Here is a 13,696-nt window from a genome sequence, read left to right on the forward strand (position 1 = left end):
TATCTTGTTATGAGTGATTGTTGTATTGTTCAAATACATTTTGATTTAAAGTTGCTTAAGATCCAAATTCAAATGTTTCATGAGTCATTATTTTAATTTGCTATGGGATCATGTTATGTTAAGTTAACTGTTAAGGCAGAGGGACTGGACAACAGGGTGACATCCACAGGTGTGCAGACTTGAGCATGTGAGATAAAACATGCATTGGAGAAGGAGCCATGCCCACAGGAAGCAGAGATTGAGGGTGTGACAAAAATAATCGTTAGATTAGTCGACTAATCGAATGACAAAAATAATCGTTAGATTAGTCGACTAATCGAAAAAATTATCGACAGATTAGTCGATTACCAAAATAATCGTTAGTTGCAGCCCTAGAGTCTACGTTTCCTAAAGTCGTCTTCTGAGCGCCTTATCAGGGAAGCTGACCACGGAGACGGTTAGCTTTTTGAACAGTAAATTTACAAATATCTCTCGAATCATATTTTCTTTCATGTATTGAAAAAAACCTTTCCACTCCATCTGGGAGTAACTTTGCTTTAGCTCTGTACATTATTTGCATAGTTTTATAGTAAACCAAATCATTAAATTTCATAATATTAGACTTTATAAACAATGGATTTGTGTGTTCATAGTAACCAGCCTTGAAAAGGTTCCGAATGGCCCGCTTTTGCAGTAAGACTATTGGATTTACTGTATTTTTAAATGTCGACCCCCATACTTCCACACAGTAAGAAATGTAAGGAAGTATAAGTGAGCAGTAAATGATGTGCAAGGCTTTGTAGTTTAATATATCCTTACATTTATACAATATTGCTACTGACTTAGATATTTTCCCTTGAATATAGTTAACATGTTGTTTCCATGTTCATTTCTGGTCAATATAACTACCCCTAGAAATGTTATCTCAAGACTCTGGCAGGAGCACTCATTCAAGGGTACTACGACTATGCTTGCACCTCATGGTACCAAAGCACCTCAAAGGCACTAAAAACCAAATTACAAACCGCAAAACAAACTGGTCAGACTACTGCTTGACCTGACTCCTAGAACCCACCTCACCCCTGCCCACTTTGCCAACCTAGGATGGCTTAGAGTAGACGACAGAGTACAGCAACTTGCAATGGGCCTGGTCTACAAGATGCACTACACGACCAAGGTACCCATGTACATGTCAAAATACTTCCCAAAGGTCAGTGAATACCACGATCACAACACCAGAGGGAGCTCCACAAATCATGTAAAACCCAGATTCGGCTCAAACAAGGGACTAAACACGTTTCGCAATTATGCCACAACAATGTGGAACGCCCTACCCAAAGCTGTAAAGAAATGTGAATCACTACCCACCTTCAGAAACACTCTCAAAGAACACCTACGGGAGACTGCAATTCAAAACTGGCCCCTACAAATGTCCTAACCCAGTTGTAAAATAAAGACCAAGCATGGCTTTGTCAGTATTCCAATGTACCCAACCCCCCCACCTCCAATGTACAGCCCCACCCCACCTACCCAACCTCCTCCAATGAACAGTTTCTATGTCAAATGTAGGTCAGTATTCCAATGTACAGTGTCCCCCCCCCTCCAATGTACAGCCCCACCTACCCAACCTCCCCCAATGCACAGTTTCTATGTCAAATGTATATACACTCTTTTTCTGGATTTTTTTAGTATCACAAACGGTACTGTATTTGAAAATCTGGTATGTCATAAATGTATAGATGTAGCAGTACTGTCTATCTGTATGTCGTGTGTGTCATATGATGAATTGAAAATGGAGGACCCTGATGGAAACAAGACGAAAGTCTTTCTCAGGTCTGCATCCTCTTAACAATTGTATGTATTGAACTGTACTGTACCCATTCTGCAATCTGTTAATAAACTTTTCAATCAATCAACTCTTTCTATTTTTACATCACATATTTTTAACTCTTATCTCCCCCTCTATTTATTTTCGATTACCAAAAACCATAAATTTAGTTTATGGTTTTGGTTTTAGTTTATTGAGAGACAATTTATTAACATCAAACCAAGTTTTGAGAATTTCAAGCTCTCTTTCAATATCAAACAAAAGTTCCTTTAAATTACTTCCTGAGCAATATAAATTTGTACCATCTGCAAAAATAACAAACTTGAACAGTTCAGCAACATTGCACATATCATTAATATAAAGTATAAATAGTTTTGGACCTATCACAGATCCCAGAGGTACTCCACAGGTGACCTTCCTAAATCCTGACACAGTGGCATTAATTTGCACACATTGCTTTCCAAGTAGCTCTTCAGCCAAGAGTTAGCTATACCTCGTATCCCATACGTCTCCAGTTTTCTCACTAATATGCTGTGATCTATTGTATCAAAAGCCTTCTGTAGGTCAATATAAATACCAATAGAACACATGTCATTGTCAACTGCTTTAGTTATTTCTTCTACCATCTCCATCACTGCATACCGTATGTACTATTTTCCCTAAACCCATACTGGTGTTCACTCAGTATTTTGTATTTGCCAATGAAAAGATCCAGTTGTTTCACAAATAATTTCTCTAATATTTTTGAAAATTGAGGAAGTAGGGACACTGGTCTATAATTGTCCATTTGATGTTTATCTCCATTTTTATATATTGGTATTACCTTTGCTGATTTCATATTATTAGGAAAAACACCTCTTTGAAAAGACAGATTGTATATAATAATAATCTTCATTTATATAGCACCTTTCATACACAGTGCAGCTCAAAGTGCTTAACAGATTGATTGATTGATTGATTGAATTGATTGATTGATTGATTGATTGAAAAGTTTATTAACAGATTGCAGAATGGGTACAGTACAGTACAGCTCAATACATACAATTGTTAAGGGGATGCAGACCAGAGAAAGACTTTCGTCTTGTTTACATCAGGGTCCCCCATTTTCAATTCATCATAACATATATGACATACAGATAGACAGTACTGCTACATCTATACATTTATGACATATCAGATTTGCAAATACAGTACTGTTTGTGATACAAAAGTGTCCAGGAAAAGAGTGTATATACATTTGGCGTAGAAACTGTACATTGGAGGAGGTTGGGTGGGTGGGGTGGGGTTGGGTCGGTTGGGTTGGGTGAGGGCTGTACATTGGAGGTGGGGGGGGGGGGGGGGGGTTGGGTAGGGGACACACACACATTTTACACTGTACATTGGAATACTGACAAAGCCTTACTTGGTCATTTACTGTACAACTAGGTTAGGACATTTGTAGGGGCCAGTTTCGAATTGCAGTCTCACGTAGGTGTTTTTTGAGAGTGTTTTTGAAAGTGGGTAGTGAGACACGTCTTATTTAAACAAGTCAAGAAGAAAAAAAAGAAAAAATACATAGTAACACAGTAAGTCAAGAAAAAACAAGAATACCATAAGCTCAAAATAAATGCATGCATGCAACACTCCCAGACATACCCCACGCGAAGGTAAGGAAAAACTCACTAAAACCTAACCATAGGAAAAAATGCTCCACAGGCAATGTGGAGGAGAGAAACCTTAGAAGGGCCAATTCAAGGGGGGATCTCCCTTCTTAGATGTCGGTGATATTAGTGTTGCATGTTGCATTAAAAAGAGGCGAACAGCTGGTAAGCATGCACCCATGTGTGTAGTGAAACACGGATGAGTGCATGCGATAGCAACTGAACATTTTGAAAAATGTAATATAGAGCTGATAGTGATAACAACTGAACATTTGATAAGATTAAAGATAGAGCTGATAGCGGCTCCAGTCGAGGCAGCAGGGGTGCATCCTCCCGGGACGTTCCACACTCCGGCCACCACTCCGAGACAGCTGAAGGTGGCCGCATCCCCCCGGCCATCACGGGACGTCGAACACTCTGGCCACCACCACGAGACAGCCGGAGACAGGGGGGCACGCAGGGGTCGCATCCTGGGTGGGCGTCATCACGGGACGTCCAGCACTCAAGTCATCACTCCGGCCGGCGATAGGGAGACGGGGGCACGCAGAGGGGGATCGCATCCTGGGTGGGTGTGGGTGGGTGTCACTCCAGGACAGCCACCCACAGGGAGACGGGAAAGGCGTTAGACTGCATGCGTGATTGTGATGGTGATGGGCAAACATAGCAATAGATACATGTGGTAGCATTATATGAATTAAGCATATTTTGTGAATACAATAGAACAGTCAGTTTTGAGGAGTTGCCTCCTTGTAGGTGAGTGACACTGCTGGCCCGATGAGACTGACGGTGCAGCATGTCGGGGACAGAGAGTACAGATATGAGAGCCCTTCTGTATGTTTTGAGGGGGTTGCTAACAGTGCTGACAGTGCTGGCTTGGAAAAACCCGCCCGCTCAGCATGTCAACAAATTAAACTTTTTTTTTTTTTTTTTTTTACTTGGGATTTTAAAATCAGCTAAAAGCAGACCATCTGGGCCTCTCTCTCTCACAGACCATCTGGGCCTCTCTCTCTCACGGACCATCTGGGCCTCTCTCTCTCACGGACCATCTGGGCCTCTCTCTCTCACGGACCATCTGGGCCTCTCTCTCTCACGGACCATCTGGGCCTCTCTCTCACGGACCATCTGGGCCTCTCTCTCTCACGGACCATCTGGGCCTCTCTCTCTCACGGACCATCTGGGCCTCTCTCTCTCACGGACCATCTGGGCCTCTCTCTCACGGACCATCTGGGCCTCTCTCTCTCACGGACCATCTGGGCCTCTCTCTCTCACGGACCATCTGGGCCTCTCTCTCTCACGGACCATCTGGGCCTCTCTCTCTCACGGACCATCTGGGCCTCTCTCTCTCACGGACCATCTGGGCCTCTCTCTCTCACGGACCATCTGGGCCTCTCTCTCTCACGGACCATCTGGGCCTCTCTCTCTCACGGACCATCTGGGCCTCTCTCTCTCACGGACCATCTGGGCCTCTCTCTCTCACGGACCATCTGGGCCTCTCTCTCTCACGGACCATCTGGGCCTCTCTCACGGACCATCTGGGCCTCATGTCAAAGTCACAGAAACAAATTTAAAAATAATTTAATTGGGATTTTAAAATCAGCTAAAAGCAAGAGTATAAAAATATGTCTTGAGCTGTGCTTTAAAGCTATCCACAGAGGCTGCCTGTTTTATATGTAGTGGGAGATTATTCCATGCCGTCGGCCCATAGAAACAAAAAGCTGCTTCGCCATATTTTTTATATTTCATTGTAGGCACTTCCAGCAGGTCCGCACTAGAGGACCTGAGGGGGCGGTTTGGAACATATCTATGGAAGCAGTCGCAGAGATAAGATGGTGCCAGACCATTAACACTTTGACGACTGCCTTGGACCTCTGGTCCACAACGCATGGCACCGAAACCCGTATTTATACGTGGCCGGTCCTCAAAGTGTTAAGAGCTTTAAAAACAAGCAAAATTATTTTAAAATCAATCCTAAAGACAACCGGGTGCCAATGCAGTGAAGCTAAAACTGGAGTAATATGTTCCCTCATCTTAGTTCTAGTTAAAATTCTGGCTGCCGAATTTTGGCCAAGTTGTAATCTGTCAGTTGTTTTCTTTGGAAGGCCAGAATAAAGTGCATTACAATAATCAAGCCGAGAGAAAACAAAAGCGTGGATTAGCGTTTTTGCATCATCCAGGGACACATAGGCTCTAATTCGTGCAATATTTCTAAGATGAAAGAAGGCAATCTTCGTGCGTTCAGGTTACCCAGTCTACTTTTTATCAGTTCTCTCTGCTCACTAGACCCCACTATGAGAACTTCTGTCTCATCCTCATTTAGCTTGAGAAAATTCTCACTCATCCAGCCTTTTATGCTGGACAAACGGGTCAACAGCGGGTCTAGAGCACAGGGCTCGTCTGGAGCTACGGAGAGGTAAAGCTGGGTCAAAGGTCAATAGTTTCACAATTAACTCAATTACTTCTTTAATAATTACCATGTCAATGGAGTTTATATCAGTTGATGTTTTGTTTTTGAATTTACTTACAATATCAATTATATCAAGTGCATTTACCCCACAGGAACATTGAACTGATATTACCATTAATAAGATTATTAAATATATCTTTTTTATCCTCGGGCACAACAATCTTGCTGGCCAAAGTAGTTCCAACACCCACAAAGTAGTCATTGAAATCTTCAACGATGCTTTTTACATTGTCCACTTTAGCATCTGAGCTATTTAGAAAATAGCTTGGAAATTCAGATTTATGTACAACTGTACAAGCAAAACTGTACATTGGAATATTGACAACCATACTAGGTAATTTACTGTACATTGGAGGGGGTTGGGTTAGGACATTTACAGGGGCCAGTTTTGAATTGCAGTCTCCCGTAGGTGTTCTTTGAGAGTGGTTTTGAAAGTGGGTAGTGATTCACATTCCTTTACAGCTGTGGGTAGGGCGTTCCACATTGATGTGGCATAATTGCGAAACGTGTTTAGTCCCTTGTTTGAGCCGAATCTGGGTCAATATTTTGACATGTACATGGGTACCTTGGTCGTATAGTGTATCTTGTAGACCAGGCCCATTGCAAGTTGCTGTACTCTGTCGTCTACTCTAAGCCATCCTAGGTTGTCAAAGTGGGCAGGGGTGAGGTGGGTGTCTTTGCCCATGTCCGGGTCTAACAGCCTGCAAACTACCTAACGCCTAGTTTATCACTGGTTAAGCTTAGGCGACTCTTTCGAAGTTGGTTAAGGTTAGAGTTTTGAACCAGGGCTGGCGTTCTATCGCCCTGCTCTAAGAAAAACTCTAACCTTAACCAACTTCGAAAGAGTGCCTAAGCTTAACCAGTGTAGAAACAGGCGTCACACGATTGGGCGCACATGTCACATGAAGTGGCCAATCGGAGAGCGTCTCCGCAAAATGCGGCTACGGAAAAAAATAACGCGCCCCTGCTAGCCCCTCCCCCCCCCCGCCGCCACTGCCTATACGGTTCCCTATGGACAGCTGTACCTTTCCCTGGTTATCTCTGGGCCAGTGTTGGATTGGCCACCGACCACATACGCCTGTGGAGCAGAGCATAAGAAGGGGATTGATTGATTGATTGATTGAAAACTTTATTAACAGATTGCAGAATGGGTACAGTACAGTACAGCTCAATACACACAATTGTTAAGGGGATGCAGACCAGAGAAAGACGTTCGTCTTGTTTACATCAGGGTCCCCCATTTTCAATTCATCAGGACATATATGACATACATGACATACAGATAGACAGTACTGCTACATCTATACATTTATGACATACCAGATTTGCAAATACAGTACTGTTTGTGATACAAAAAGAGTCTAGAAAAGAGTATATACATTTGACGTAAAAACTGTACATTGGGGGAGGTTGGGTGGGTGGGGGGGGCTGTACATTGGAGGTGGTTCGGTGGGGTGGGTGGGGAACACTGTAGAACTGTGCAAGCAAAACTGTACATTTGAATATTGACAAAACCATACTTGGTAATTTACTGTACATTGGAGGTGGTGGGGGTTTTGGGCATTTACGGTGGCCAGTTTCTAATTGCAGCCTCCCGTAGGTGCTCTTTAAGAGCGGTTTTGAATGTGGGCAGGGATTCACATTCCTTTACAGCTTTGGGTATAGCATTCCACATTGTTGTGGCATAATTGCGAAACGTGTTTAGTCCCTTGTTTGAGCCAAATCTGGGTTTAACATGATTTGTTGAGCTTCCTCTGGTGTAGTGGTTGTGGTATTCACTGACCTTTGGGAAGTATTTTGACATGTACATGGGCACCCCGGTCGTATAGTGTATCTTGTAGACCAGGCCCATTGCAAGTTGCTGTACTCTGTCGTCTACTCTAAGCCATCCTAGGTTGTCAAAGTGGGCAGGGGTGAGGTGGGTTCTGGGGTTCAGGTCAAGTAGTAGTCTGACCAGTTTGTTTTGTGATGTTTGTAATTTTGTTTTAAGCGCCTTTGAGGTGCTTTGGTACCATGAGGTGCACGCATAGTCATAGTACCCTTGAATGAGTGCTCCTGCCAGAGTCTTCAGGGTATTCTTGTTTACCAGAGAGGAGATCCGGTACAAGAATCTAGTTCGTTGGTTGACTTTTTTTTATTACATTGGATGCCATTTTGTCACAGGAAAGATTTGCCTCTAGGATGGAACCCAGGTAGGTAATTTCGTCTTTCCTTGTGACAATATTGTCACCCACTGTAACTGAGAAGCCGTCGGTCTTGCTGAGTTTGTTATTTGAACCGAAGAGAATGGACTCTGTTTTGCCCATGTGTAATGATAGTTTGTTATCAGCGAGCCATATGCAGATTTTGCCTAGTTCCGAGCTGAGGGTTTTTTCAACCTGCAACTTGTTCTTGTCAGAGACCAGCAGGGCTGAGTCGTCCGCAAACAGGAACAAGTTGCAGTCACAGGCTGACGACATGTCATTTGCATAAATTAGGAAGAGTAGCGGTCCTAGTATGCTTCCTTGTGGAACACCACAGCTCACTGTGAGGGGGGGGGGGGGGGGGGGATAGGGTACCGTTTACCTCTACCATCTGTTCTCTCCCCTCCAGGTAGGATTGCATCCAGCTCACTGATAAGCTATCAAAACCAATTGCTTTTAGCTTGTCCATCAGAATGGAGTGATTGACAGTGTCGAAGGCCTTTTGTAGGTCCAGCATGACCATGCCGCAGTATTTGTAAGAATAGTAGTAGTAGTAGTATAGTAAGAATAGTAAGAATGAATGCCGGTGGCAGGAAGTGCCACTATATATCGTTCGGGGGGGAACTACTATTCCCAACAACAGTTCTGTGTGAATTATGTACAATCATCAGCTACATCGGGCCTACTCCTACCTGGATGAGCCGGGGAGTTATGTGAGGATTATGTTTTTTGATTTTTCGAGCGCTTTTAATACTATTCAACCTCCCATACTAAAAGATAAGCTCAGGAAGATGGGGGTGGATCCCTCCTTCACTTCCTGGATCACAGATTACCTGACAGATCGACCACAGTTTGTCAGAATGGGCAACTGTGTCTCGGAGACAGTGGTCAGCAGCACTGGGGCCCCACAGGGGACTGTTCTCGCTCCGTTCTTGTTCACCCTCTACACGGCAGACTTCAATTACAACTCTGAGTCTTGCCACGTCCAAAAATATTCGGACGACACAGCGATTGTGGCGTGTGTGAGGAAGGGACAGGAGGGAGAGTACAGGGACCAGGTGGGAGCCTTCAGCGACTGGAGCGAACGGAACGGCCTTCTTCTGAACGCAAAAAAGACCAAGGAGATGGTACTGGACTTCCGCAGGTCGAAACCACCTCTGCAACCAGTCAGCATACGGGGAAACAACATTGAGACGGTGCAGACATACAAATATTTAGGAGTGCACCTAGATGATAAGCTGGCCTGGGCTGCTAATGCGGAAGCACTTTACAAGAAAGGACAGAGCAGGCTGTTCTTCCTTAGGAGGCTCAGGTCTTTTAATGTGTGTCTTTTAATGTGTGTGGGGAAATGTTGTACATGTTTTATCAGGCAGTGGTGTCAAGTGTGCTCCTCTACGCCGCTGTCTGTTGGGGTGGTAATACCACGGCCAGGGATACCAGACGGCTGGATAAGCTGGTCAAGAAGGCTGGCTCAGTGGTAGGGAGGAGACTGGACCCACTGGGGACCGTGGTGGAGAGCCGCACTCAGAGCAAGCTGCTGGCCATCATGGGCAATACCAACCACCCTCTCCACCACACCCTGGTGGGGCAGAGAAGCAGTCGCAGCGGACGGCTCATCTCCCTGCACTCACGGACTGAGCGGCACAGGAGGTCCTTTGTCCCCACAGCCATCAGACTGTACAACAGCGTATTATAGTTACACCTGTTTTTACACCTGTTTTTACACCTGTTTTTACATCTGTTTTTACACCTGTTTTTATACACCTGCTTTTATCTAATCACGCTCCTATTTTAATTTTAATTTTAATATTGATGGGTATGATTTGATTGAATTTTATCATGTACTTATTTTAATTCATGATACAGACATAATGTGTAACTACTGTTTGGGAATGGTCAAATGTCTGTATGCTATGTGAGCTGCGAGATACCCTGAATTTCCCCAAGGGGATTAATAAAGTATCTATCTATCTATCTCTATCTATCACTACAGTATATACATTTGACGTAGAAACTGTACATTGGAGGAGTTTGGGTAGGTGGGGTGGGGGTGGGTGGGGGGGGGGGGGCTGTACATTGGAGGTTGAGGGGGGGGGGGGGTGGGTGGGGGACACTGTACATTGGAATACTGACAAAGCCATTTGTAGGGGCCAGTTTCGAATTGCAGTCTCCCGTAGGTGTTCTTTGAGAGTGTTTTTGAAAGTGGGTAGTGATTCACAGATTAAGGGGATGCAGACCAGAGAAAGACTTTCGTCTTGTTTACATCACGGTCCCCCAATTTGCAATTCATCATAAGTGTGTCCGATCAAAGGTTTATATTTAGAACAATTACACTATTGATCTTTTTATGAGAAGCAAATCCGTCTGCCTGTCAGTCAGTCAGAGAGAGCATTTAAAAAGGCCAGCCCAGTGTTTTGTTTTGCACCAACTACAGTCGACGATGACCCGCCCCCCCACGTCTCACCGACCAATCGTACGAAAGTAGGTTACGCTGGCACATGCGCAGAAGCGACGGAGTAACTGTTGATATCCTGTTGGTGGTTTTCATTTTTGTACACTTTGGTGATTTTGAAGCCCTGCTTCGGGGCCATAATTCATATCTAATTCACATCAGCCAGCCCAGTTCGACACACAGTCCTCTACATGAAGGGTTGATGGAGGACACACGGGACCTGGTGAGTAGAATAGAAAGAGATAAAGGCCGTGAGAAGCAGCTTTAGCTGCGGCGAGCCTTCCTCCTTTGTTGTTGTGTTTGACAGTAGCTAACGAGCTAACTAGCTTAAATAAAACATGTTATATTTAATAATAACCTCCCGGAGCTTCCAGTAAAAAGTGCTTGTTATTATCCTGTAACGTGTGGAACAAGTGTCGGCTGAGATGGTGGAGAATGTCTTGCTTTGTTAGTTTTACATCACTTGGAAACAGGAAACACAGGTTTCCGCTGTTAGCTAAGCTGCTAGCCGGGGGAGCTAACAACAAGGCCTCCCAGCTGCCTGTCTGTCTGTCCGGTGACTCTGATCGATATTAGTGATTATTGTAAGTGACTAGCTGGCTATAACCAACTCCTATCTGGTACTGATGCTTCCAGTGTTTAGTGTCTTCTTGGACGAGCTGAATATAGACTAGACTGCCTCTGGTTGTCTGTATCCAGGCTGCTCTCTGACTGACTGACTGACTGACAGACTGTATGCTTCTCATCATGAAAGAGATCAATTGTGTAATTGTTCTGAAATATAATACACCTTTGATCATCTGACACACTTATGATGACTTGAAAATGTGGGACCCTGATGTAAACAAGACGAAAGTCTTTCTCTGGTCTGCATCCCCTTAACAAGTTTGTGTGTTGAGCCGTACTGTATTATTGTACCCATTCTGCAATCTGTTAATAACATTTTCAATCAATTCAATTAACACTTTGGTGAATGCAAGAATCAAAACGCTGTCCTAATTCCAGACGGCAATCTCTGACATGCAAATATATACTGCAAATATATACTGTGTGCAGGGGGGGGGGGGGGGGGGCTCAAAGATTATTATCCCCTCTTTTAATAATTCATAAAAATACATTCATGGTATTTTATTATATTGCAATGTTTTACAAGATTATTATCCCCTCTTTTAATAATTCATAAAAATACATTCATGGTATTTTATTATATTGCAATGTTTTACAAAATAATGGGGGACCCTGATGTAAACAAGATGAAGTCTTTCTCTGGTCTGCATCCCCTTAACACATTGTTGAGCCGTACTGTATTGTACCCATTCTGCAATCTGTTAAATAAAGTTTTCAATCAATCAATCAAAGCTGTTCCTGTGAGCTCCACACAGGAGGATATAAGAGCCTCGGGGTTCAGTAAATCAATAGTAACGGTGATGATGGCGATTATTTTCTGTCATTGTTCCTCTTCCCATTAACCAGATGTGCTCTGCTCTTTTAATTAGCAGCGGGCGTTGACTGCTCTCTTATTATGCAGCTTATGCCATTGCTTTTTATTGGTACATTTATTGGTCATTTATATGGTACTACTACATTGGTACATTTATCTCGGTTACCATGATTACAATGATGAATTGAAAACGGGGGACCCTGATGTAAACAAGACGAAAGTCTTTCTCTGGTCTGCATCCCCTTAAGAATTGTGTGTATTGAGCTGTACTGTGTATTGTACCCATTCTGCAATCTGTTAATAACATTTTCAATCAATCGAGCATAGAACCATATTGGACGCCTTCACAGCTACAGTACACACGCACATACCATTTTAAGCCAAACCGTTCTACACTAGGCTATTTTCTTATAAAGACCTCTAAATTGCATACTTTTATTTCTATCATCCTCCCTGCTCTGTGCTTAATTCAATACCTAATGCTTCTATGTTTGCATATCAGTCTAATTAATTATGTTAGTTTTAGTTTACATTTGCACATCTGCTCTGACGATAATGCTCTTGTTTTATGCACATCCCTGTGTAGATTATTGGACATGTATATTTATTGTTACATAATACTGTTTACTGTCATTAGCTTGCTCAATTATATGTACACCATATGTCGCTAGAACGTTGGTAGAGGTTGTCTGTACATATCTGTCTGCTACTTATGCTCTCTCACATGTTGCTCAGTTAATTTTAGTAGCAACATGTCCTGTGTACACTATATTAGATACGTCATGTACTACGTATACTGCATTATTTTTGTATCCACTTTTTCTCCCATTTTCTATTTTTCTCCCATCCCAATTTTCATATCGTCCAATTCAACCTTCCCTGTCTCAAACGCTGTTTCTTGCCTCCCACAAGCCGGCTGCAATGTGGACTAAGTCATACATAGCACGAGTCCCCTCTGATACTCGAGGTAGCAGCCGTCGCATCTTTTCACCTGCGCAGCGCGATCTTTCAGCGTCAGGGGTCTGCGCTTTGGAGGGGCGCCGCCCTCATCGCTTCCTGATTGTACTGCGCAGGCGCACCAATCGACCTGTAGGAGTCGCTGTCCACAACGCCCGATCCCCACCCATCAGTTTCCCACCCCCTAATACTGCCAATTAGGGCTGGGCGATATAACGATAACGATAAATATCGCGATATATTTTAATAATCGATATCGAATATCGAAAAAAAAAAAAAATCGAAAAATCGTTTTTTTTTTTTTTTTTTTTTTATTTATTTTTACCTGCAACAGGGCAGTTTTAAAACAGTGGACAGACTTGTCTTTCTTGCCTGCAACTTAAAGTAATGGCTTTGCTTGTCCAAATGACAATACTGACCAAATTCAGATTTCTAAATTCAGATTTTTTAAAATACATTTTGAAACCGTCTGTACACAGTAGGCTATGTGTGCTAGCAGAACTAGACTCCAGTCACGAGTCACAGTGCACATGTGCGGTGGTTTGTCCGCCAAAAAAGCGCCAAAAGATCGAAAATAAACTAGCAGAGCCAGAACTGTTCAACTCCTCTGGAGCCACAGCCAGCAGAGAAGCCGGTTTACTTTAGCTTTTAAACCAGCTGCAGCCTGAGAACTGGAGTGTGAGGGGATGTAACACTAAAGATGGCGGCAATGACAAAGAATTGCTGCAAAATAAGCATACATCTGTTGTTAA

At 43.3% G+C, this 13,696-nt stretch overlaps 1 protein-coding gene across 1 annotated transcript in view; it reads left to right on the forward strand.

The window, feature by feature from the left end:
• Window positions 1-10,652: 10,652 nt before the first annotated feature.
• The window catches only part of mbtd1 (mbt domain containing 1), a 32,153-nt gene continuing 29,109 nt past the window's right edge, over window positions 10,653-13,696 (forward strand). The window contains exon 1 of the mRNA XM_084323559.1: window positions 10,653-10,769. Within this exon, the coding sequence (XP_084179685.1) occupies window positions 10,749-10,769 (21 nt within the window). The 5' untranslated portion in view covers window positions 10,653-10,748. The remainder of the gene's footprint in view (window positions 10,770-13,696) is intronic.

This window comes from Notolepis coatsorum, assembly GCF_963971535.1.
Source record: "Notolepis coatsorum genome assembly, chromosome: 10".
In the NCBI taxonomy this organism is placed as follows: domain Eukaryota; kingdom Metazoa; phylum Chordata; class Actinopteri; order Aulopiformes; family Paralepididae; genus Notolepis; species Notolepis coatsorum.